The sequence below is a fragment of the Gossypium hirsutum genome, chromosome A11, assembly GCF_007990345.1.
Source record: "Gossypium hirsutum isolate 1008001.06 chromosome A11, Gossypium_hirsutum_v2.1, whole genome shotgun sequence".
NCBI classification, from domain to species: Eukaryota; Viridiplantae; Streptophyta; class Magnoliopsida; order Malvales; family Malvaceae; genus Gossypium; species Gossypium hirsutum.
Window position 1 is genome coordinate 18,746,588 of NC_053434.1, and position 25,229 is coordinate 18,771,816.

The 25,229-nt window shown below is 35.1% G+C and overlaps 2 protein-coding genes and 1 non-coding gene across 4 annotated transcripts; 1 reads left to right on the top strand and 2 right to left on the bottom strand.

Moving 5' to 3' along the window:
• Positions 1 to 4: 4 nt before the first annotated feature.
• On the bottom strand, positions 5 to 5,643 carry LOC107923987 (WRKY transcription factor 1). Of its 2 annotated transcripts, XR_005904908.1 has the most exons (6): positions 5,446 to 5,643; positions 4,134 to 4,668; positions 3,888 to 4,050; positions 3,656 to 3,814; positions 2,671 to 3,436; positions 5 to 2,514 (listed from the first exon to the last, which is right to left on the bottom strand). XR_005904908.1 is itself a non-coding variant. In XM_016854227.2 (5 exons), exons 2-5 carry the CDS (start codon positions 4,666 to 4,668, stop codon positions 2,830 to 2,832), a joined length of 1,464 nt encoding a protein of 487 aa, XP_016709716.2. In that variant the 5' UTR covers positions 5,446 to 5,643; the 3' UTR covers positions 2,615 to 2,829. The 2 variants fall into 2 exon arrangements, 1 of the variants encoding a protein (XP_016709716.2); XM_016854227.2 differs by lacking the exon at positions 5 to 2,514 and having other exon boundaries at positions 2,615 to 3,436.
• Positions 580 to 2,469, top strand: LOC107923986 (scarecrow-like transcription factor PAT1). The gene has a single exon (XM_016854224.2). It carries the CDS (start codon positions 580 to 582, stop codon positions 2,197 to 2,199), a length of 1,620 nt encoding a protein of 539 aa, XP_016709713.1. The 3' UTR covers positions 2,200 to 2,469.
• A 5,362-nt stretch (positions 5,644 to 11,005) lies between the features above and the next one.
• LOC121210295 (small nucleolar RNA R71) lies at positions 11,006 to 11,112 on the bottom strand. The gene has a single exon (XR_005905409.1). It is a non-coding gene; the product is annotated as a small nucleolar RNA R71 (small nucleolar RNA).
• Positions 11,113 to 25,229: the final 14,117 nt, after the last annotated feature.

Consider the following 25,229-nt stretch of genomic DNA (forward strand, 5'->3'; position numbering starts at 1 on the left):
TATGTATACGTATATAATATTCACTGCTTATTCTCTGCTTTAAATCTACAGCAAAAGTATATGGAAGAAATAAAACCTTCTGGATTGTGATTATCTGTATTCACTAATACGTTCTGTATATTATGAACCTTAGTGTTTCCTTCCCCACTTTGCAAATAAAGTTCGATACTAAAACAAATGTTTCACTTAGGGTTCCCTGAAATTGACATTGAATGTTATTGTCGGTCGGCATGCTGAATCTCGAACTTCTGTTACAACCTCAGTGCTGTCATTCGGTCTTGCTCAGCTTGTTTCAATATTTTGCAGATCATAAAGAGACAGATGGAAAGAATCTGGGCTGTCAAGGCTGAAGGATCATGGTAATGTTCATTTCTCTCTCATATGTTTGCAAGCAGCATTTAGCTTATAAAGAGAATGCAAGGTTTCTTAAGTTACTGCTATTATGACCATGAAGAAAATACTGAATTCTGACTGTTTGGAATTTTCATTTTAGTTGGAAACAGTCCTGCCAGTCTCGAATCCTTTGATTGCTCCAACCCCCACAAGGGGACAGAACCTGTTCTGGCAAGCTGTCCATCAATGCAAGCATCCCAGCAACACAGAAGCTCAGTCATGGCTAGCAGATTGTACCGTCAAATAAAGCAAGAAGTCGAGCCTGAGCCCTACTGGTTCCCTCAACTCCCACCTATTGACCCCTCTCTCTGCTATAGTGACAGTAGCCACGAATTCCACTTCACTGTTGAGAGTTCCAATGAAAATTTTTGCACTTTGGAGTCATCCTCTGCAAATGGCAGTTATAATGCCTACAACTCTACATCACTTGTCGGTTTCTCACCAAATGGAAGCCCAACGTCACAGCAAGATTCTCAGTCGTATCCATCCGACTTGCATCACTCTCCTGACAATAATGTTGGCTCTCCTATTAGTGGTTCCTGCGTAACCGATGATGTAAGTGATTTGAGGGATAAGCTGAAAGAGCTGGAAACTGTGATGTTGGGCCCTGATTCTGATGTTATTGACAGTAAGACCTCACCAGAGATGGGCACATGGAGACTTGTAACAGATGCAATCTCCAGAGGGGACTTAAAACAGGTCCTTGTCTTTTGTGCAAAAGCCATGTCAGATAATGATCTCTTGATGGCACAGTGGTTAATGGATGAATTACGCCGAATGGTGTCGGTTTCTGGGGAGCCAATCCAGAGGTTGGGAGCCTACATGTTGGAAGGGCTAGTGGCACGACTAGCCTCATCAGGGAGCTCAATCTATAAGGCTTTGCGATGCAAAGAACCAAAGAGTGCTGACCTATTATCTTACATGCACATTCTTTATGAGGTTTGCCCCTACTTAAAGTTTGGCTACATGTCTGCAAATGGAGCCATTGCAGAGGCCATGAAAGATGAAGATAGAGTTCATATTATCGATTTCCAAATAGCTCAGGGGAGTCAGTGGATCACTCTCATCCAAGCATTTGCAGCTAGGCCTGGTGGACCACCCCATATCCAAATAACTGGTATTGATGATTCCACATCTGCATATGCCCGTGGAGGAGGCCTAAACATTGTGGGAAAGAGGCTGTCTAAGCTTGCAAGGTATTTTAAAGTGCCATTTGAATTCCATGCTGCTGCCATGTCTGGTTGCGAAGTCCAGCGGGAACACCTTCAAGTTCGACCAGGAGAGGCTCTAGCTGTAAATTTTGCTTTCATGCTTCACCACATGCCTGATGAGAGTGTCAGCACTGAGAATCATCGTGACCGACTGTTGAGGCTAGTTAAGAGCCTGTCTCCAAAGGTTGTAACCCTTGTGGAACAGGAATCTAACACAAATACTGCTCCATTCTTCGCAAGGTTCCTGGAGACACTAAACTATTACACAGCCATGTTTGAATCAATTGATGTGACTCTCCCCCGGGAACATAAAGAGCGGATTGATGTTGAGCAGCAATGCCTGGCAAGGGATGTCGTTAACATCATAGCTTGTGAGGGGGCTGAGAGAGTTGAACGACATGAACTCTTGGGGAAGTGGAGGTCAAGGTTCAGAATGGCAGGGTTCACTCCTTATCCTCTAAGCTCCTTGGTTAATGCCACCATAAAAACCCTACTTGAGAACTACTGCGATAGATATAGGCTTGAAGAGAGAGATGGGGCTCTGTACCTTGGTTGGATGAATAGGGATTTGGTTGCTTCCTGCGCATGGAAGTGATTTACATTTTTGTCCTTTTACTCTCTTTAGTATTGTCCTCGCACATTTGAGAACAGGGGACTTGAACTGAGGGCCTCTTAGTACCCTGTTCTTGTACCATTAATCAAGGCCTCTGGCATGCATGGAAGTGACAATGATGCTTCTATTGTTAGTGTTAATTTTAGGAGACTGGGCACTACCTTTGGTGCAAAGTCCTCTTTCTCTTAGCTGCCGGGTTTCTTTTTAACCATGTACTTCTTATAAATCACGGGTTATCCACCTTTGCAGTCATCTCATTCCATTGTTTTCTTTGGATCGCAAGCTGTCATGGAGATCCTACTGACAATGGAGAAAGAAGATTAGCAGCCATAAAACCACAAATATGTTATTAACCAATAAATGTAAACAATAACTGCAAGGATGCCCTCGATAAAAATTACCAGTAACAAACTATTTTATATCAAACCATACTGTCAGATAAAATTACTGCACCTTTAATCTCGCATTATTTAACAGGTTATATTGTTTTACACATATGGTTTGCCAATATGGCTACAAAAGTGCAGCCTCAACTCCAATACCCCAAATAGATCCATTTGAATACACTGCCATTTGCGACCATGATTATAATTTATAACTATCAGCCCCAGCTCAGCTTTGAACGGGTTCTGCGCTAGGCATTCGTTGCTCATTGAAAGTACACTCGGAACGTGGAGTGATATGGACCATCTTATCAATGCAAACAGTATCTTTTTCCGATTTCATTTCTAATTTGCTACTCAGTTGCTCTCTTGATGTATTCTGAGAATTTGATTTACTATGAACAATCGTACCACAGTCAACCGCATCGCTTTCTTCACTAGGATCCAACTTCTCAATCTGTTGCTCATTTAATCGACTTGCAGGACCTGATATAGGTGCATCTATCAGACTGACGCAAACAGTACCGCTAAAATCTGACTTGGTTCTCAACTCTCCATTCAATTGCTCACTTGATTTATTCTCAGCTACAGAACCAGAATAAACAACCATGTCGAGGCAGATGGTCTCACTTTCTTCTACCTTGGTCCTTGATTCGCCACTATGAGCTGCCGAATGAACATTTACTCCCGTTGTATTGTGGGTAACACTCCTGGTTGGAGGCAAATCATGATCATGTTGTCCCTCATAAGTAGTTATAACCAATTTTGCATCATGCGAGGCCCTCTCAACATGTTTCTTGACAGGGCACCCAGGACTAGAGCACCTGTAATAGCTCCTACATCACAAGTGAGAAGAGCAAGTCAATTAGTTTTAAAAGCCACAATATGACATATATGTAAAGGAAGGAAAACTTTCTAAGATCAGAAAGTGTTAAGTAAAATGCATTCACTCTCTGGTTATTATAAGAAGATATCTGCAGCTGGGAAAACAGTGTAATCATCAGCATAGCTAATGAGCTGAGATAAAAATGTGCGTAAAAGACCTTAATACATACCTTGGATTTGGATTGCCTTTAACTAACTTTTGCCCATATTTGCGCCAGCGGTACCCATCATTTACAATATCAACCTCACTGAAAGTCTTGATAACCATACGTGAGTCATTGGTTGGCTTCTCCACTGGAGATGCATCAGCATTGCTATTTTCTTTCTTCCTATTTATATTTGATGACTGTTAAACAAAGATTGAGAGATAAACTAACACACTACAGAAAGAAACTAAGGTACCTTCGTTTTGAGACGAGATGATCATCATCACTGTCGGCAACATTCTGAATCTTATTTGATTTTGAAGCTGTACCCTTAACATCTTCACTGACAGCACTAGATAAAGGTTGAGAACCACTTCTTGGCTCAATTTGGTGAGGCATTTGTGCATCCAATGACTTGTCTTCAAATATGAGGCCAGTTAAAAAACAAGATTTACACTTCATTCGATTAGACTAGACGCAACTGATTAAGATGTTTACTTACCTCTGACAACAGTTTGCAATGACTTATCTGGTCGCTCTTCAACAACAGAGACAGCAAAACCAACAGCTAGTGGAAGGTTCAGTGGCTTTGGATGATCATGCTGACCAACATAAACAGTGTCAACCATTTTCCCATCGTGTGAACGTTCTAGTTGCTTTTTTGCTCGGCAGTTCGGATGTGTGCATTTGTAATAACTTCGAACAAATTCATTTCCCTTAACAAGTTTCTGCCCATATTTACGCCAGTTATATCCATCCTGCGATGCTCTCTCACATGCTACAGGACTGCTTCCTTCCATACCAGGCAACAGAGAGGGAGTCTGCTTGGTTATCACAGAGGAAGCATTTCCTAATTTCTCCGATTGTGAAAGTGGGTCTTTCTCTGATTTAATCAAGGGGGTTTCTCCTCCTTGATCAGATTGTGACGAGGGAATTTTACCATCAGTGTTATGTTGCAATGCATGACTCCCAGTATCTGGGCTCCGTAATTTATCTTTACCAACTTCTTCTGTTACACACTCCCCTGACGGAACCATCTGAAGTAAAGAATCTTTTATCAGTTAAAAGTATTTCAGCAAAACCCTAGCTACCATTAAATTAGCAGGCCCAAACATGAAAATGGCATTTGAAAAACATCTTATGTATACTAACACAATAATGCGTGCATAACTTAATGGGGATCGGATTATTCTGAAATGAACCATCTGAAGTAGAACAATCAGCCGTTAATACTGAATTGCTAATAAATTTAGAGAACAATAATCCTATCATATTGCATCAGCTGATGACTGCCATGCTTGATTAAGAATTTCAAAATTAACAAACCTTTGCGGAAAAATTAAGCATTTCAAAAGCTTTTTTTTTTTTGTTTATCTTTTCCTGTTACGATTACGTTCAGCACGACAAGAAATGCTTCAAAACGCCAACCAAACAATTCCTAATTCAGATAGTAATACAACTATGAAATTTAAGAGGTTAAATTAAGAAATGTTCGTCCTATCCTTAAAACTAAAGCTAAGAACCATCTAATAAACTGAAAAATCTCTCACTTTAAGAACGAAACTTAAACTTTATTTTCCAACTATTGAAAATTTAATTCAAAGAGTATGGCTTTCAAAACTCTGTCGCTCTTTTTCTTCGAGTTTCTAGGCAACCAAACAGAACAAACAAATTATGAACCAGAATTTCCAGAATTACGCGGGAAAACGATAAAGGCAATTCAATTAACTCCAGAAAAAAATAAATTAGGTACAATTAAAAAAAAACTGAACCAAGTAAATAAAATAATTTTTTTATAAATAAAAAAGGTTTACCTATGTAGGTGTTTAAGAGAGCCGCAAGGCAGATCAAGTTGACAAAGGGGGAGTTGAGTATTGGATCAGAGGCGTAGATCAGAGCGGTGATGGAGGTTGGATCCGGGTAGCGAAAGTTGGTTAGCTGAAGGATGGAAGTTGTAGAGTGGGGAAAGAGCGTTTCAGGCTGTTATTCTGATTAAAGAAACAACCAAAAATAAGTCAGGAAAGGAGGAAGAGCGTTGGGACAATAATCCACTACGGTCGGGAACAATCCAGCATCTGTGTCTCTTTTGTCTTCATAGGCTATTAATTTTGTGTGTTTAAGGGTAAATTTACTCAATGTGACTAAACTATTACGTAGTTTACATTTTAGTCACTTAACTTCAAAAGGTTACAAATTAGACACGAAACTATTTGAAATTTACAAGTTGTTAGATATTCTTAGTTACAATTTCTTATGATTGAGTTTAGAATTTTATTTTATTGTTTCATTATTTAGACTATATAGACCTATATATAAACACGCCAACTCAAGAGATGAAATACAAGCAATTTCTCTTGACTCTATTTTCTTATATTTCCTTTCTTTGTTTTTGATAACATGGTATCAGAGTCTCTTGGCTTGATTTAGTGAGTTCGTATTTCATTGTTTTGAACGCGAACGATTTGAGTTTATTGTGGGTCACTTGTTCAAAGTGATTTTTTGGGTTCATCGTAGGCATAAGGAGGTGCACCATTGCCTTCGCCATCGATTTGAATATTTTAGTCACTAGAGACCTTGTGCGTGAGGCTCACATGCCACTTGAAAGAAAGTAACTCACATTCATGTGCCAACATGTATGAGTGCGTGGAGCGTTGTTCGACCATCAACTTCTATCCGTGACATCAATTCTTTGGTCCGACCAAAGCCCAATGGTCAGCTTGCTTATTGGAGGTGGTTTGGGGGATGTTTTGAGGTTTTCGCTAATATTTTGTACCATTCACTGTTTGGTTGCTTTTTGGGTGTTATTTGGTCTCTATTTGGTTGTTGTTTGGTGTTGTTTCAGCACTATTTTGTTTTTTGTTTTCTTTGCTTAAATGAGTCACTTTGCTTCCTTTTGGAGTTAGGCAATTCTAATACAGATTTTATTTTCTTTTCATCCAAATGGATAATTGATTCAGGAGCTATAGATCATATGACAGGTAATCCCAACATTTTCTCTACCTTTTGATCACATAATTCACCATGCTCTGTTACTATTGCTAATGGTTCCACTTATTAAGTTGTTGGTTTTGGAAATATTGATCTAATTTCGTCTATCACCTTATCATCGGTATTAAATTTACGTAACATTGCCTTCAATTTAATCTCTGTTAGTAAACTTATTAGTGATCTAAATTGCTCCATTTGGTTTTTTTCCCGACTATCGTATTCTAGAGGATTTTGTGACGAAGTGCACTATTGGTAAAGGGCATGTATCTAATAGTCTTTAAATTTTTACTTGTGGGTTCCTTGATTCGTGGCGCATCCTACTGTTCTCTCATTGATGGAAGCACATTGCTGATTAATACATCCGTCTCTTTATTTGTTGAAGAAGTTATGTTTAAAATTTTAAAATCTACCTTTCTTTTTTTGGAATGTGAAGCATGTCACTTTGCTAAGCACTGATGGAGGCCCTTGAGCTCAAGAGCTAACAAACGAGCTAGTTTCACTTTTAAGTTAGTACACTCAGACATTTGGGTACCTTTCCAAATTGTATCTAAACATGGATTTAGATACTTTGTTATGTTTGTGGATGATTATTCTTGAATAACATGGATATACCTAATGAAAAATCGATTAGAGGTGTTTTTTCATTTTCAAGCTTTTTGTGCTGAGATAAGAACTCACTTTAGTGTTTGTCCAGGTTTTGTGAAGTGATAATGCTAAAGAATACTTCTTTCTTACTATTGTAAGGCATTTTTAAACCAAAATGGGATCCTTTATTAAACCTCTTATGTTGATGCACCATCTTAGAATGGAAGAACAAACATCTCCCTAAGACAGCTAGACCTTTTTTATTTCGAATGAAAGTTCCTAAAGAATTTTGGGTTGATGTTATTTTAACAACTTGTTTTTTGATCAATCGTGTGCCTTATTTTGTACTTGATGGTGATAACCCATATAATGTTCTATTTCTATCCAAACCATTATTTCCAATGAAACCAAGAATTTTCAGAAGTACCTGTTTTGTTTGAGATGTTTGGCCTTATGTCACTAAGTTGAATCCAAAATCCTTAAAGTGTGTGTTTCTGGGCACTCTCACTTTCAAAAGGGGTACAAGTGTTATAGTTTAGATTTCAACAGGTATTTGGTGTCTATCAATGTTGCATTCTCAGAACAAGTGTTATTCTTTTCGAAAGAAATGTCTTCAAAATTTCTGAAATAGGGGTAAGAAAATGATTGGTTAATTTACACTATCACTAGTGAACCAAAGAATTCTAATTCTTTGAATTTTTCTCTGACAAGACCATCAATTACTCAAGTTTATTCCAAACTAGAGAGAGTCATGATGCATGTCCTACACCGATGTCTTCGTCATCTGATCCAATCTCAAGTGACCTTAACCTTGACCTTTTTCATATTTCTAATTTTGTTTCATATAACCATTTGTCTCCTTCTTGTTCTTTAATTGCGTCCCTAGATTCCGTTTCATTGTATAGAAACACATTAACTCAAGAGATGAAATACTAGCATTAATCTCACATTTTTTAGTTTGGCTCAAATCTATTACTTTTGTGTTAATTATATCGAATGCAATTTTAGTCAATGTTTACAATAATAACTTGGATAATTTATGGATGTATCATACACATTTAAATGGTGAACTGATGATTAATTTATTAGGAAACAATGAATGAACAAATATATTGGACAATATCATGACCCCAAATTTGTGGGTAATAAAAGATTTTGGAATAACAAATTTTTTATTTGAATTATAATAGCTTGTGCAGGTAGTTTTAAGAGATATTGGGTACGATAGAAAATTTTCATTTAATTAGTTGAAATGTGCATAAAAAAGATAGTTTATTTTAAATAACATTCTTTTAAAAATTATTTTCTCATGAATATTAATATAAATGGTAAAACAAAACTACTAATCTTTTATTTTGGTTTAGGTTACTAATTTTTGGAGGTAAAAAATTACAACTGCTCTCTAATCTTTACCATTTGTTATTCATCGACTTTAATTGATTCTTTTAAAAGTAAAAACTTTAATTTTATTTTTATATGCTATGATGAATATACTCTAATCACTACATTTTATTTTGCTACTTTAATCAATAAAATTTATCAACGTTATACTTCGCTACCTATTCTAACCACTTATTATCTTTCATCAATATATATTGAGACGTACCATTCATGTAAAAATCAAATTAAATTAAATATGAATATTAAATTGGACAAAAAACACAAGTATCAAATAATGCACTAAGCCTATATAAACAATAAATAAAAGCTGTCACAAATGCATGTGATAGCTTAATTTAACATTGTGAATGATTAATATGAGTCACATGTGATTATTGTTAAAATTGTTTTGAGTAGGACTAAGTAAAATAAAATAAAATAAAATAAAATTGATAAGTCATAAAAGTTACATGTTTTTAATCATATTTTTGATGTGTTTTGGATGATTTATTATATAAATTAGTGAATTTGATGCTCCTAATCCTTTAAATTCATGTTTCTATACTTAAGTGAGCATAGGGGAGTTGAAGGAGCGAAAAACAAGCCAAAATCGGGCAAAAAGAGCTGCTTTCAGTATCCACACGGCCTAGGCATTTCCACACGGGCTGGCTACACGCCCATGTACCAGCCCTTGTCGATATTGTTCCCTGTTTCCCAAACATGCGGAAAAGCCTAACTTTTAGGCTTTCTGAGCATTCTAAAGTCTATAAATATCAATTAGAAGAAGATCTAAAAGGGGCACTCAGAGAAGATTGAAAAAATTACTCGAAGAACACCATCGAAGCCAACTCAGAAGCGAATCTCCTTTAACATTGCAGATCTCCTTTTAACTTCTTTCAAAGTTTTAGTGAGTTTCTTTATGTCTTGTAGCTTTTTTGATTTTGAGATGTTTTCACTTCAGATTATGAACTAAATTCCCTAGATACCTAGGGAAGATGAAATCTATAATAAATCTTATTATTTGATTTCTGAATTACATGATAAATACTTGATTCTTGTTCTCAATTATGTATGCTTATTTTGTGCTTTAATATTTTAGAGATATTAATTCATATTTAATGTTCTTATTTCAGTAGAGCAAAAGCCCCTGTTTAAGAGTAGATCTAGCATAATTGAGTAGAGTTGCATGCAGTCCTAGAAATAGGACGATATAAATCTATCGGATTAGAGTCAAATCTAATAGGGGAATCTATAGATCGAGTTAATGTGACAATAAGGGGTTTTAATTAGAAAGAAATTTTGATTAATCAACCTAGAGTCAGTTGTTCTTATTCTCGAAAGAGATATTAACATAATTTAGGGATTTCTACGGATCAAGACACAAGTGAATAAATTATTTAATTCAGATTAAGAATAATAAGTGAAGTACAGGTGGATTCTTTCTTGGGTATTGTCTTTCTCTTTGGTTATCTTCAAATATTTTCCTAATTCATTCTCCGTCGTGTTCTTAGTTAATTTAGATTAGTAAATTTAGATTAAAACAACCATCCCAATTTATCAGCTAAATAATAGAAAAGTAGTAATTACTAGTATTTTTAGTCATCGTGGATATGATATTCCTTACTCACCATAAATATACTATTGTTCGATAGGTGCGCTTGCCTTTGACGTAATTATAGTTAGTTTAGTGACCATCAAGTTTTTGGCGCCGTTGTCGGTGACTAAAATATTAGGAACACTTGATTTTTATTAATTTAGCCATTTATTTTTATTGCATTTTATTTTTATTTTGAGTTTAATTTTTGTTCTCTAATTTTTTCTTTTATTTGCTTCTGGCAGGTTCCTTTAGTTTATGACTAGAAGAAATCTGTCAGGACTATTAGTATTTGATAGTGAAATTGAAAGTACAGCTCGTAGAAACCGTAGAGAAGCAAGACAGAGTCGACAGAATATAGTGGAAGAGTAAGAGGATGCTATTATTATTACTGATGAAATGGATGATAATTAGAATAATTAGCTACCTCCTATGGTTGCTGTGAATCCTGTAAATCCGAATCCTATTTCTCGTACTATGCCAAGCCCACTCTCACTGGGGCTGAATCGAGTATTGTGAGACACACCATTATTGCGAACAATTTCAAACTAAAGTCGAATACTATTCAGATGATACAACAATTTTTTCAGTTCGATGGTTTGCAAGACGAAGATCCAAATACTTATTTGGCTAACTTTCTGGAAGTCTGTGATACTTTAAAGATAAATGGCATTTCTAACGACGCCATTCGCTTACGGTTGTTTCCCTTCTTGTTGAGGAACAAAGCTAAACAGTGGTTGAATTCCTTACCACGAGGTTCTATCACTATATGGGATCAAATGACTGAGAAATTCCTACTAAAGTACTTTCTACCGGCTAAAATAGCTAAATTAAGGAATGATATCTCTTCTTTCGTACAGATGGACTTAGAGACCCTATATGATGCATGAGAGAGGTATAAGGATTTATTGATAAGATGCCCTCACCATGGGTTATCTCTGTGGCTACAGGTTCAAACCTTCTACAACGTTTTGAACCCCTCAACTAGGCAGTTAATTGATATAGCAGCCGGTGGTACTCTGAACAATAAAACACATGAAGAGGCTTATGAGTTTATAGAGGAGATGTCACTGAATAATTATCAGTGGCAAGTCATGAGGACAAAGCCAACAAAAGCAGCTGGTGTTTTTAACTTAGATGCAGTCACCATGTTATCGAATAAGGTAGAACTTTTGAATAACAAAATTAATGGTTTATGTGTTTCTACACAGGTACATCTAGTAATATAATGCGACTCAAATGGAGATGGAATAAATAATTCAAAATATTTACCCTTCAGTCCTAGCATGGAGAATGAGTAAATAAATTATATGGGTAATAATTCTAGACTTCAAAATGATCTTTATAGTAATAACTATAATGCAAGATGGAGGAACCACCCAAATTTCTCATGGGGTGGTCAAGGAAACCAAATACCACAACCCCCTCCAGGCTTTCAACAACAACCTTATCAGTAAGAGAAGAAACCGAACCTTAAAGAGATGTTGGAAAAATTTATTTCGATGTCAAAGACCCGTTTTCAAAACACCGAGACAGCTTTGAAAAATCAGCAAGCACCAATTTAGGGGCTCGAAAATCAAATTGGACAGCTTGCTAAATTGGTTTCAAAAAGGCAGCAAGGTAGTTTACCTAGTAACACCGAACCCAACCCAAAAGAGCATGTGAAAGCAGTTACACTAAGGAATGGGAAAGTGTTGGCTGAACCTGAAAAGAAGCTACAATAGGAATTTCATACGAAAAATGACGAGCGGATAAATTCCAAAGTGATTGAAACATCGGTGCTTAAAGAATATAAACCACTGATCCCATATCCAACAAAGTTGAAGAAAGACCGCATGGATGCACAATTTGGTAAATTTCTTAAACTTTTCAAACAGTTGCATATTAACTTACCTTTTGTTGAAGATGCCCACATATTCAAAATTTATGAAGGAGCTATTAACAAATAAAAGGAAGTTTGAGGAGCTATCCATTGTGGAACTCAACGAGGAATATTCAGCTATTCTCCAAAATAAACTACCAACTAAGCTGAAAGATCTAGGAAGTTTTATTATTCCCTGTTTTATTGGTAGTTTAAACATTAAGAAGACATTAGCTGATTTGGGTTTTAGCATTAATTTGATGCCTTATAAAATGTTCAAGCAGTTTGGTCTTGGGGAACCAAAACCCACTAGGATGAATATTCAGTTAGCTAATAGAGTTGTTAAATATCCTAGGGGTTTTATTGAAGATGTCATTGTAAAAGTAGATAAATTCATATTCCCTGTTGATTTTGTTGTGTTTGACATGGATAAGGATGTTGAAGTGCCTTTAATTTTAGGTTGTCATTTTCTAGCTACTGCTAGGGCTATCATTGATGTGGACGATGGTAAACTTGTGCTTAGGGTAGGTGACGAAGAGATTATTTTTAAAATCTATGGTGCCATGTGATTCTCTAGTGAACAAGATGATTCCTGTTAATTTATTGACTTTATTGACCATGTTATTCAAAATTCATTACAGGAAATTATTCATAAGGACACGTTGGAACTGTGTCTTGTTCAAGGGGAGGAGGTAAATGATGATACTGCTGTAATAAATCAGACAAAAATTGATTTAAATTCTAATGAGTCTTCACTATGACAAAAGAATTATGAGGGCATTGAGGTAAACGATGAATTAAAATTAAAAATCTCTATTGAAGAACCTCCCAAATTAGAATTGAAGCAATTACCAAGTCACTTAGAGTACGCGTTTTTTGGAAACAATTTTACATTACCAATGATTATTGCTTCAAATTTGAAGCCAAATGAGAAAGATAAGTTATTGCAAGTATTAAAGGAGCATAAAAGAGCTATAACTTGGAAGATTTCTAACATTAGAGGGATCAGTCCTTCTTTTTACACCCATAAAATTTTGATGGAGGATGAATACAAACCATGTGTGCAAGCTTAAAAACGACTAAATCCTAGCATGAAGAAAGTCATTAAGGCTGAGGTAATTAAACTTCTAGATGCTGGAGTTATTTATCCTATTTCTGATAGTATTTGGGTAACTCCTATACAGGTTGTTCCTAAGAAGGGATGTATGACTCTTATAGCCAACGAGAAGAACGAGTTGATTCCAACAAGAACAGTCACGGGATGGAGAGTTTGTATTGATTATAGGAAGTTAAACGATTCCACGAGAAAATATCACTTCCCTCTACTATTCATTAATCAAATGTTGGAAAGATTATTTGGGCATATGTATTATTGCTTCCTAGATGGACTCTCTGGCTACTTTCAAATCTTGATAGCTCCCGAGGACCAAGAAAAAACAATATTTATGTAACGACCCAAATTTTACCGTTACCGAAAAAGTGTATTTTCGGGTCTCCGTTTCTGAAAAATAGATTCGTAAATATTTTTAATAAATATTTACGAAATCAATTGAGTGGTTAATTAGAGTTTAATTAAGTAAATTTAGTTTAATTAAGAGTAATTAGGAAAAATGACTAAATTGAATAAAGGATGAAAGTTGAATTGTAGAATAAAAGAAAATGAAGAGGACCAAAATGAAAATTATGCCATTTGTCCTAAGTGAGGCGGCATAAACATAAAAATCTAAGATTTTTTATGTGTTAAAATATATATATTAAATTATTATTATGTTATAGTATATTATATTATATATTATATTATATAAATAAGTAAAGAAACATAAGAAACAGAATGAAAGCAAACGAAACAGAGAAGAAACAGGGGAGAAAGAAAGAAAGAAAAAGAAAAAGGAAAATTTGGATTTCAAGGCTCAAAGTTTAATTTGGTAAGTCAATTAAGTCATTTCTTCTTAAATTTTGATGTTTTAGATTTGGATTTCAAGGCTCAAAGTTTAATTTGGTAAGTCAATTAAGTCATTTCTTCTTAAATTTTGATGTTTTAGAAGCTTTGGAACAAGACTTTGATGAAATTAAGTTGATATTTTGAGAGTTTATAGATTTTCAAGTATAGTTCATGTTGAATAAAATAGTGAATTAAGGGTTTAATTGAGTAAATTTCAAGCTAGAATTGATAATAGAATCAAATTGTAAAGTAAGTTATAAGTTTTATGTTGTAGGGACTAAATTGATGAAATTTTGAAATTAGGAAAGTATGCTAGAAATTTAATATTTAAATGAGAGTATGGATGAAATTTGAATAGAAATAAAGTATGAATTAAGATAGAAAAGTAAGTGAATTTAGTTAGAATTAAATTGAAATTAAAGTAAATCAACATTTTGTATTAAGACTATTTTGGACAGCAGCAGTAGTCTAAGTTTGAAAAATCACCAAAAATTGTAGAAATTGAATTAGAGGATGAATAAAATATGAAATTAAATATTATTGAGTCTAGTTTCTTATAGAAGAAACGATATAAGCAATTGAATTGTAAATTATGAGATATAATGAATTTTGTGAGACAAGGTCAGAATGAATTCGGGTTCCCCTGTTCTGACTTTGGAAAATCACCAAAAATTGAATAAAAATAATTAGAGGCTTAAAGTTATATGTTTAGAATCCCTAATGAGTCTATTTTCATTAGAAATCAACGAGAATGTTATCCGAGTTCTGTACTGTGAGATAATTAATTTTTAGTGAAGAAGGGACGAAACTGTCAGACAGCAGAATAGGGGTGAATTTAAAGAATAAACTGTACTTAATGGCTAAACCAAAAATTCTAAAAATTTTATTGTAAGAAGATTTGTGAGTCTAGTTTTAGGAAAAATTAGCGGATCTTAATTTAGAATTCTATAACTCAAGATATGAATTAGTAATGTATTAATGATTATGAATTGTATTAATTTCGTAGTCAATGTGGTACCAGAAATCTCGGCTAAGAAAGGACAAGACAAAGTCAACGGGAGTTAGCTCGAAAATTACGGTTTTTATTTCTATAATCCAAACCTAATACTTAATTGTTGAATTTATTTCTTAATATGTATATTAAGTGTTTTGAAGTAAGAATTATTGTGTTTTGCAAATGAAATGGATTGATATAGTATGTGATGAAATTATTGAATTTATATTGATTGAATTGGCGTATATATATAGATATATATATTGAATATTGAATATATATTGATTATTTGAATTGAATTGAAATATAAATTGTTTGAAAATTTTAAATATGAGATTTGTGATATTTGGATATTTGTTATTGAAAAGTGAATTGAATTGTATTGAATTATGAATTTATGTGATTAATTAAAATGTGTATTGATTGAAAAAGTGAATTGAATACCCTATTAACAGTATCGGGCTGAGTCGGATATAGTTGGCATGCCATAGGATTGGAAGTGTTCAGGGATTCTTCGACCTCGAGTCGATGAGACACTGGGTGTCACTATATTTCTTCGGATAGATTCGATGAGGTACTGGGTACCAACTTTACTTCGGTTAGGCCGATGAGACACTGGGTGTCAAATATTGCTTCGAACTATCCGATGAGGCACTGGGTGCCATATTGGTGTGTTTGGTTGGATCCGTGTATCCACCAAGGTCCGAGTCTTGTTAATAGGGGTAAATAAGTGAAAAGATAAGTCGAGTGAATTTGATTGATTGAGCTATTGGAATGAAATGAGAAATTGAATTGAGAATTGAAATTGAGATATGAGATTGAAAACATGAACCAAAAGGTTCATGAAATGAGTGAAGTTCAAATGGATGATGATTGATGTTAGAATGAATTAAAATGGTATATTGTTAAGAAATAAAGTGTGAAAACAAGTGAATTGTGAATATATTGTATAGAATTTATACGGTAAGTAAATGAAAAGAATTGAACAAATATGTTATTGTGTTTGTTATATGACTTGTATAGAATTTATATGGTAAGTAATTGAAAATTTATCTATAAAACAAATAAATGAATACTTATAATTGTTATTGTGATTTTAAGTTTAATTGTTATATTATTAAGTGTTCGAATTATGGAAATACCACTAAGTATACCATACTCAGCGTACGGTTTGTTTCCGTGCGCAGGTTTAGTAAAGATAGAACGTTGAATCAGCATCCCAGTTCGATCCCGAATTCATTAAGGTAAAGTGTGTTAATTATTGGTAATGGCATGTACCTAGGATGTTTTATGAGAGTCATTTAGGTTGTAGATGTACTCATGAAATGAGTAAATTATGGTTGGCAACGGTATGTAGTATGAATTTTGAAATTTACTAAAAATTCGTAGTGATTCTAAATTAGTCCCGAATTGAATTTACTGTTCATACTGGACCGCGAAGGCCCATTAAAGGGACGACATCTTAAAACTAGGATGTGTGTAAATATTTATTTTAATTAATGACCAAAATTGGACTGTACTGACTGGTAATGTCTCGTAACCCTGTTCCGATGACCGTATAGGGTTAGGGGGCGTTACAATTTACATGTCCATATGGTATGTTTGCTTATCAAAGAATGCCTTTTGGATTATGTAACGCTCTTACTACTTTTCAGCGTTGCATGTTAGCCATTTTTTATGAACTTGTAAAAAACATTATGGAGGTATTTATGGATGACTTTTCAGTATTTTGTAATTCTTTCCATCTTTGTCTTAAAAACTTAAAACAAGTTCCAATGAGATGTGAGAAAACGAACCTTGTGCTTAATTGGGGAAAATGTCACTTTATGGTTCGAAAAGGGATTGTGTTGGGCCATAAAATTTATAGTAAAGGGATTGAGGTTGATAGAACAAAAATTGAAACCATTGAAAAATTACCTCCCCTTAGTTCAGTTAAGGCTATTTGAAGCTTTTTAGGACATGCTCGGTTCTATAGAAGGTTTAATAAAGATTTTTCTAAAATAACTAAGCTTTTAACGAATTTGCTAGAAAAAGATGTGCCCTTATATTTTAGTCAGGAATGTTTAGAAACATTTAATACTCTTAAAGAAAAATTAATTAATGCTCCGATTGTGGTTGCACTTGATTGGAATTTACCCTTTGAGTTAATGTGTAATGCGACTGATTTTGCAGTAGGTGCAGTTCTTGGATAGTGAAGGGACAAGCATTTTCAACCAATTTATTGTGCCAGTAAGACGTTGACAGATGCACAAGAAAATTACACTACTACAGAAAAAGAATTGCTAGCTGTGGTTTTTGCATTCGATAAATTTAGACTATATTTCATATTATCTAAAGTTATTGTTTACACTGACCATTCAGCTCTTCATTATCTCCTAACTAAATCAGATGCAAAACCTCGAATTATAAGATGGATTTTATTATTGTAGGAGTTTGATTTGGAAATCCAGGATAAGAAGGGAGCCGAAAATCTTGTAGCAGATCACATTTCCAAACTAGAGAATTCACATCTTAAGGAGCTTAATGAGAATGAGATAAATGACTTGTTCCCTGAGGAACAACTTTTGGTTATAACCAATTCTAAAGCCCTTTGGTTTGTAGATATCGCAAATTACTTAGTTGCTAACATTCTACCGAAAAGGGTTGACACATCATCAAAAGAAGCATTTCTTTGTCGATGTGAAAATTTATTTTTGGGAGGATCTTTTTCTTTTTCATGTATGTGCAGATTAAGTAATTCGGAGGTGTGTTACAAAATCAGGAGTGAGTAAAATCTTGGAACACCGTCACTTAGGACCAACAAGAGAATATTACAGTGGAACTAGGACAACACATAAAACACTTGAATCAGGTTTTTATTGGCACACACTGTTCAAGGACGCTAACAGGTATGTTACTTCTTGTGATAGATGCCAGAGAACAGGTAATATTTCTAAACGTGATGAAATGCCTTAAACTTATATGCTCTCATGTGAAATTTTTGACATTTAGGGCATTGATTTTATAGGCCTATTTCCTAGCTCGTTTGGTATTAAATACATCCTAGTAAAAGTTGATTATATGTTAAAATGGGTAGAATCTCAAGCTTTACCTAACAACGATGCTAGAGTGGTAGTTCGATTTCTTAAGAAGCTCTTTTCTCGATTTGGAACACCTAGAGCTATTATTTGTGATAGGGGTACGCATTTTTGTAACGCTCAATTTGATAAAGTTCTTAAGAAGTATGTGGTGCATCATAGAACAGCTACCCCTTATCACCCTCAAACTAGTGGACAAGTTGAATTTGCAAATCTAGAACTCAAACGTATCGTAGAAAAAAATGTAGAGTCAAATAGAAAGGATTGGGCGATAAAAGTAGATGACACTTTATGGGCTTATAGAACTGCCTTTAAAACACCCATAGGAACATCTTTTTACAAACTTGTTTATGGAAAAAGTTGTCATTTACTGTTTGAACTATAGCACAAAACATTCTGGGCAATAAAATTCCCAAACTATGATCTTAAACTTGCAGGTGAGAAGAGATTGATGTAGCTTAACGAGTTAGATGAGTGGCGAGTGAATGCTTACAAAAACTCGCGACTATATAAAGAAGCAACAAAGCGACGCCATGATACTCATTTGAAGCAGCCCAAACAATTCGCAGCTAGAGATCTTGTCCTTTTATACAATTCTAAGCTCAAGTTGTTTCCCGGAAAGATGAAATCAAGATGGTCGGGTCCATTCATAGCCCAAACGGTCTTCCAATATAGTACAATAGGGTAACCAATCCAGCATATGGCACATTCAAGGTAAACAATCATCGACTCAAACTTTATAGTGGTGACGATTTTTGTAATATCCTGATTTTGGGCCTAATCGGAATAGTGGTTTCGTGACCACAAAATTTGAGATAGAAATAATTATTTTATGATTATTTTGAGGTCTATGATATTATTGCATGATTGTGTGAAAATTTTGTGAAGAAATTTTATGCATAAAGTGCTTAAATTGAAATTAGGGACTAAATCGAATAATTTGCAAAACTTGCATTCTAGAAGTTTCTAGTATGAAATTGTTTTGAAATATTAATTAGGAGGTCTTAAATAGAATTTTACCAATTTCTAAGTCTATGGAAAAAAATTGGACATGGATGGAATTTTTGGAAAGTTTAGTAGTAAGGGCATTTTGGTCATTTAGGGGTAAAATGAATTAAAATACAAAATTAAAAGCCAATTTTGCTCATCTTCAACCCCATGGCCGAATATAGCAAGGAGAAACCATGGATAGGGTTTTTCAAGCTTCCAAGCTCGATTGTAAGTCCGTTCTAGCCTCGTTTTTAATGATTTTTACGTTTTTGGAGTCCCGGTAGCTCGATTAAGCTTATGCTAGCAATTATTCAACCTAGGGTTCATATTTGGAAAAATACCCATAGGTGAAATTTGTGTATTTTGGTGTTTTATGATAGAATATGAGGTTTTAAATTATGTTAGACAACTTGTGCTACTCGATTTTAAGCGAAAACTAGCAAAAGGGCTTAATCGGTAAAAATACCTAATAGTCATAAGTACATGTTAGAGTGAGAATTTGATGTTGCTATAGAAGGGAAAAATGATAAGCATGTCATAAAACATAAGAAAATAGGCTGAATTTTAATTTACGAGCTTTGGGGAAAAAGTGTAAATATGCAAAAGTTTTGGGACAAAATTGTAATTTTTCTAAAATATGATTTTGGGTCAATTTGAATAATGTGAGTCCTAATTAGACTATATTTTAAATGATAGATCAAGGAAAACTGAAATTCGAGCTAAAATGGGAAAAATACCAAGTTGTGGACGAAATGGTAAAAGTAGCCATTTTCGCATACGAGGTAAGTTCATATGTAAATGTTGGTAACGTAGTTATTGTTTTAAATGTTTTAATGTTATTTAAATGATATGATAATTATTATGAAATATCATACTTGTGACAATTGTTTGATAATATGTCAAATTATGTGATATACTTGGAAAATGTGAAATACTACCGAGTATCGGTATCGACATTCCATAGAAGATGGTTGAGACATATGATTGGGAAAAATGTCCCGTTGAGCCTTAGGAATGGATTAGGATACGAGTGACATGTCACTGGGATATTTGGACATCTGAACTCGTTGAGTTGAGTCCGAGTTCACTTATGGATGCAAATGTCCGAACTCGTTGAGTTGAGTCCGAGTTCGTGAGATATAACTAGGCATCCGAACTCGTTGAGTTGAGTCCGAGTTCACTTATGGGCGGGTTACATGGTAGCTTGGCTACATATGTGGCACTTATGTGCAAACTTTCCGTGTATTTGAATTATATTCCGATGTGTTCAACGGGTAAAGTTCTGCTCAAATGGAGGAATACTCAAGATGAAAAGGACGTATTGGTAAGTGTTGTGAAATGGATACTTTGAAAAAAACTCGATATAACAACAATATGGTAAGATGATAAATGAAAATGTGATATGAATGTCTTGGTGATGATTATGCAAATGATGTTTTATGTTTGCTTATATGGTTATGTTACTTGCTATTTGCATGTGAACTTACTAAGCATTTATGCTTACTCCCTCCTTTTCATTCCTTGTAGTGTTGACAAGCCAGCTCGAAAATCGGAAACGGTCGGAGGCACGCTCACACTATCCGTATACCATCTTGGCATAATGACTTGTATATTTTGAGTATGGCATGTATAACATTATAATCATTTTGTGTATATGGTCTTATGATATGGTTATTGAGTGGTATGGAAATGCTTGGTAATGATTAGCCATTGGAATGGCTAATCATGATCATATTTGGTGTTATGTATGCTAAATTGCTAGCTAATCCATGGAAACCATGAAATAGGTAAAATTTACCATAAAATAGATTCAGACAGCAGTAGTGACGTGAATTTGAAAAATCACTAAAAATAGTAGAAATGAAATTAAATAATGAATAAGTTATGGAATCGAAGCTTGATGAGTCTATTTTCAAATGGAAGAAGCGAAACAGGTATATGAGCTATATTTTATGAGATGTTTAAATTTTTGTGAAATAGGGCCAGAGCGATTTCTGGATCCCCTGTTCTGACTTTGGAAATTCACCATAAATTTTAAAAAGATAATTAGAAGTAATTCTTTATATTTACATATTCCTTGTTGAGTCTAGTTTTATTAGAGACAAACGGCATAGTCATTGAAGCTCTGTACAGGGAGATATCTGATTCGTAATACACAGAGGTCAGAGTAGTTGAACCCTGAAACAGGGGAGACTTTAACTAATAAACTGTACTAATTGGCCCAACCAAAAATTCTAGAAAAAAATTAGTACATATATATATGAGTCTAGTTTCAGGAAAAATTTACAGAATTGGATTTCGAGTTTTGTAACTCGAGATATGATTTTTAAAGCGACTGTGATGTAGTTAGCCAGCTTGTTTGGAAATTTTAAAATGAATTGTATGAGCTGTTTAATTAATGAATTAAGTCCGTTAACACCTCATGTTCGAATCCGGAAACGGTCTCGGGTACGGGGCGTTACAATTTTAGAAATGATAAAAAGGAACTTCAGCTCCGCAAACTTCTGTAAGTGTGCATATAAGGTAAAGTTGAGCTTAGACTTTGAATAAGCGCTTCTCGGGAGGCAACCTGAGTGTTAACACTGCTAATTTTCTTATTTTAATTTCATGGTATTTTTAATTAATTTTTTAAAAAAAGTGTGTTTTTGACCCACACGGCCTGGACACACTGGCGTGTACTTGGTCGTGTGGATCTTAAGAATTAGTTTTAAAATTTTAATAAAATCGACAATAAGTTACACGGCCTAGCAACATGGCTATGTAACCCACATAGCCTGGACACACGGGCGTGTCCTTGGCCGTGTGAATCCTGGTACTTAATTTTCAAAAAAATCAACAGAGACACGGCCTAAAATAGTCCACATGGGCGTGTGACACAGTTGTGTGGACCACACGGGCGTGTTCTAGGCAGTGTGAAACCTGGAGCTAATTTTTTCATTTTTAAAATAAGTCAGTGAGTTACACGGGAAAGGCACACGGCCATGTGCGAGACACGGCTAAGCCACACGGGCGTGGGAGAAGAGAAGGAGGTTGCACACGGCCATTCAACACGGCCGTGTGAAGACTGGGTTAAAAATTTTAACGCATACGGGTTGAACAGGAACCACACGATCGTGTGACATGGTCGTGTGACACGGCCGTGTGGCCCAACACGGGCCTCACACGATCGTGTCACATTTAAAAAACCTAGCCCCCTTCTCATTTTTTATTTTGTCTTTTTCTTCACACTCTCCAACCCTAGCCGTCGTCAGCCTTCCTCTCACCATTTCGACCGACCACCTCTCTCTTACCTTCCCCATGCTCGCACCTCCTTCACCGTCCTTCAACTACACCCCTAGCCACCAATAAAGCTGCCCCCTTCTCCATTCCTCTCCTCTTTCCTTCAACACACACACGAACTACCCCTCACAACTCCCATATCTCCCTCGACCTCCCTCTTCTCCTCTTCACCCTCTCTCAACCCCGCGCCACAAGCCTCGACCCCTATTTCCGTACCTCCTAACACCCTCCTCACCCTTTTTCCTTCCCTTCTTCCCTATCGAACCACCCCCATTCCACCCACTCACGTCACACAACCCTGCCTCGACCTCTTCCATCGCTATCGCATACCTTCGACCATCTCATTGGAACCACCACCGTCGATTATATTTCTTTTGACCTATTATTATTATTATTTCTTTATTTATTTCTTTGTTAATATTATTTTACTTTATTATTTTTACTACTTTTACTTGTTTCTTTATTTATTCTTGATTATTTAGTTTTTTTAATTGTTGATTTTGTTTATTCTTAATATAGTTCTGGACATGTTTATTATTTTCTTTTATTTTCTTTTAATTTATTTATTTTATTTTATTTTATTCCTTTTATTTCGACAGTGTTATCCATTTCTTTTGTTTTAATTGATTTTATTTTTTATTTTATTGTTGCTAGTCTTAATTATTCATTTTATTATTTCTCATTATTAGTTTCATTTATTCTTACTATGTTTTTGTTTGGTATTGGCATTTTACTTATTAGTTATATCATGTTAATAGTTAATTTCGTTATTAGTCCAATTGTCGAGCTTAACTTTGATTTTGATTTCCTATTAGCTTATATCTATCATCTTGGTTCATCCATTTAAGTTATTTGAATGCTTTATTGTAGATTCATTATGATGAACATATGCGGCAATTGTAAGGTCGCCGTCCCTGCTTTGAAAAAGCGGAAGACCCTTGGTGCGACCTCTTCCTCGAGTACCTTTGCCGAGGTCCGCTCCCTTATCTCTGATTTTTGGTGGGTCTTCAGGAGGATTTATTTCAACTCATTCGACAGCGCCCACTAGGCCTAGGCCAATGTATTGATTGGGCCGCGTTGGAGCAAGTCCACCTAGCTAATCACGTGCGCGTCTTTATCACTACAGCCCTATGGGACCGATTTTTCTCCATCATTGAGCCCACATACGTGGAGCTTACTTTGGAGTTTTATACTACATTTATTCTACAGCAGGTGATGACGACTCATGACGAACTAGCACAATCACTTTAAGACACGGTAGCCTGGTGCGCCAGATGAGTGTCCTTGAGTTCGGCAATGCTATGAGACTCTACACTGATGAGTTTATGAGTGCTGAGAACTTTTTCTGCCTACATTGAGACATCAATTACTTGCCATCTCATTTTTGGGCAGAGCTTACAGTGAGTAGGCAACTTTATGACGTGAGTCGCTCGAAGGCGACTTTTCTCTCTCAGGCCTTACGGTATCTTCATGCCCTTTTAGCTCACACTTTGACTGGTAGGAGAGAGAGCACCAGAGTCATCAGTACTACTGATGCTTATTATCTATGGAGCATGGCCACCGGACATATCTTTGATTTGGCATACTTCATCGCTTTAACCTTCCGTCATCAGACTGACCGCCACAAGAAAGTCCCATCAGTTTAGGCCCTTATGTGACTCGATTTGTTCAACACTTCGGTCTCCTCGACATACCGGAGCAGTCCTTTACACTTACATTCGTCGGCTAGATATCCCCACAAGGAATCTCGAACATGATCCATATGAGGATGATTGAGCGGCTTCGTGGACTGGATCCTTTTCAATACCAACTATTTCATTCTGACGTTCAGAATGAACCTGAGGACTTCACTAATGATGTTCCTCTCCATCACGAGGACTCACCTCAACCTTCACATTCGAGTCACCATCCTGTTTCTTCTGCTGCTACTTTAGCGGACCTCTCTGAGCGGTTCACTCGTTTCGAGTAGCATTACTTTCAAAGGTTTGACAGTATTGATGCGACATTGCAGTCGATCTATCAACATCTCCATATCTCCTCCTCAGCGCTGACGACTCACAACACCGACACGTCTGATGATGAGGACCATTAAGTCCATTCGTTTTTTATTTTTATTTTTATGTTTATTGTTATTTTCTTAAACTTATTTCATTTTTATATTTTGAACTATACTTTTATTTTTATGGTTGTTTCTAATCGAGTTTTAATCTCTTAATCTTTTTCACTATTTGTGTTTATTTTCTTATTAGTTTATTCGGAATCGTGCTCTACGTTTAGATTTGACTACAATCCCGTTTTTTTACTATTATGGGGCTTTCATCCAATATTCAAGGCAGTTTTAGTTTTCTCCCATTCTTATGACATTCTTTTTATATGTGATAATCTATGTTTTTACATTGGAGAAAATGTACATCTTAAGTGTGGGGAGGTTATTTATACAATTAATAGAAAATCCCTAAATTATGTCTTATGTTTAAGTAATTTTCTCATACTATTATTAGAATGAATTTTTATTAATTTGTGATTTTTATTGATATGTTTTAGATTAATTTGCTGATAATTGTGTATTGGTTGATTTAAACTTTAAGAAATGAAAAAATCAAGCATGATAAGTTTATTTTCAGAATTCAAAATTTTAGGTTGTTTCTATGATTTGAGGTATTATCTTGAAGTTTTAGATTTGCAAGACTGACATAAAAAACCATAATTTTTTGTGAGATTTTGAGCCTTTAGAGCATACATTTTTCTTGCTCATTTTTATTATTGGTTATGAGTGTGTCAATATTGATTTGTTATTCTAGAACTTGCTTCGATTATGCATGTCGAGACCGCACCTTTGATTTGATATACTGAGATGATAAAGATACTTAGGTTTTAACCCACTTATCTCATAAAAAGTCTACCTACA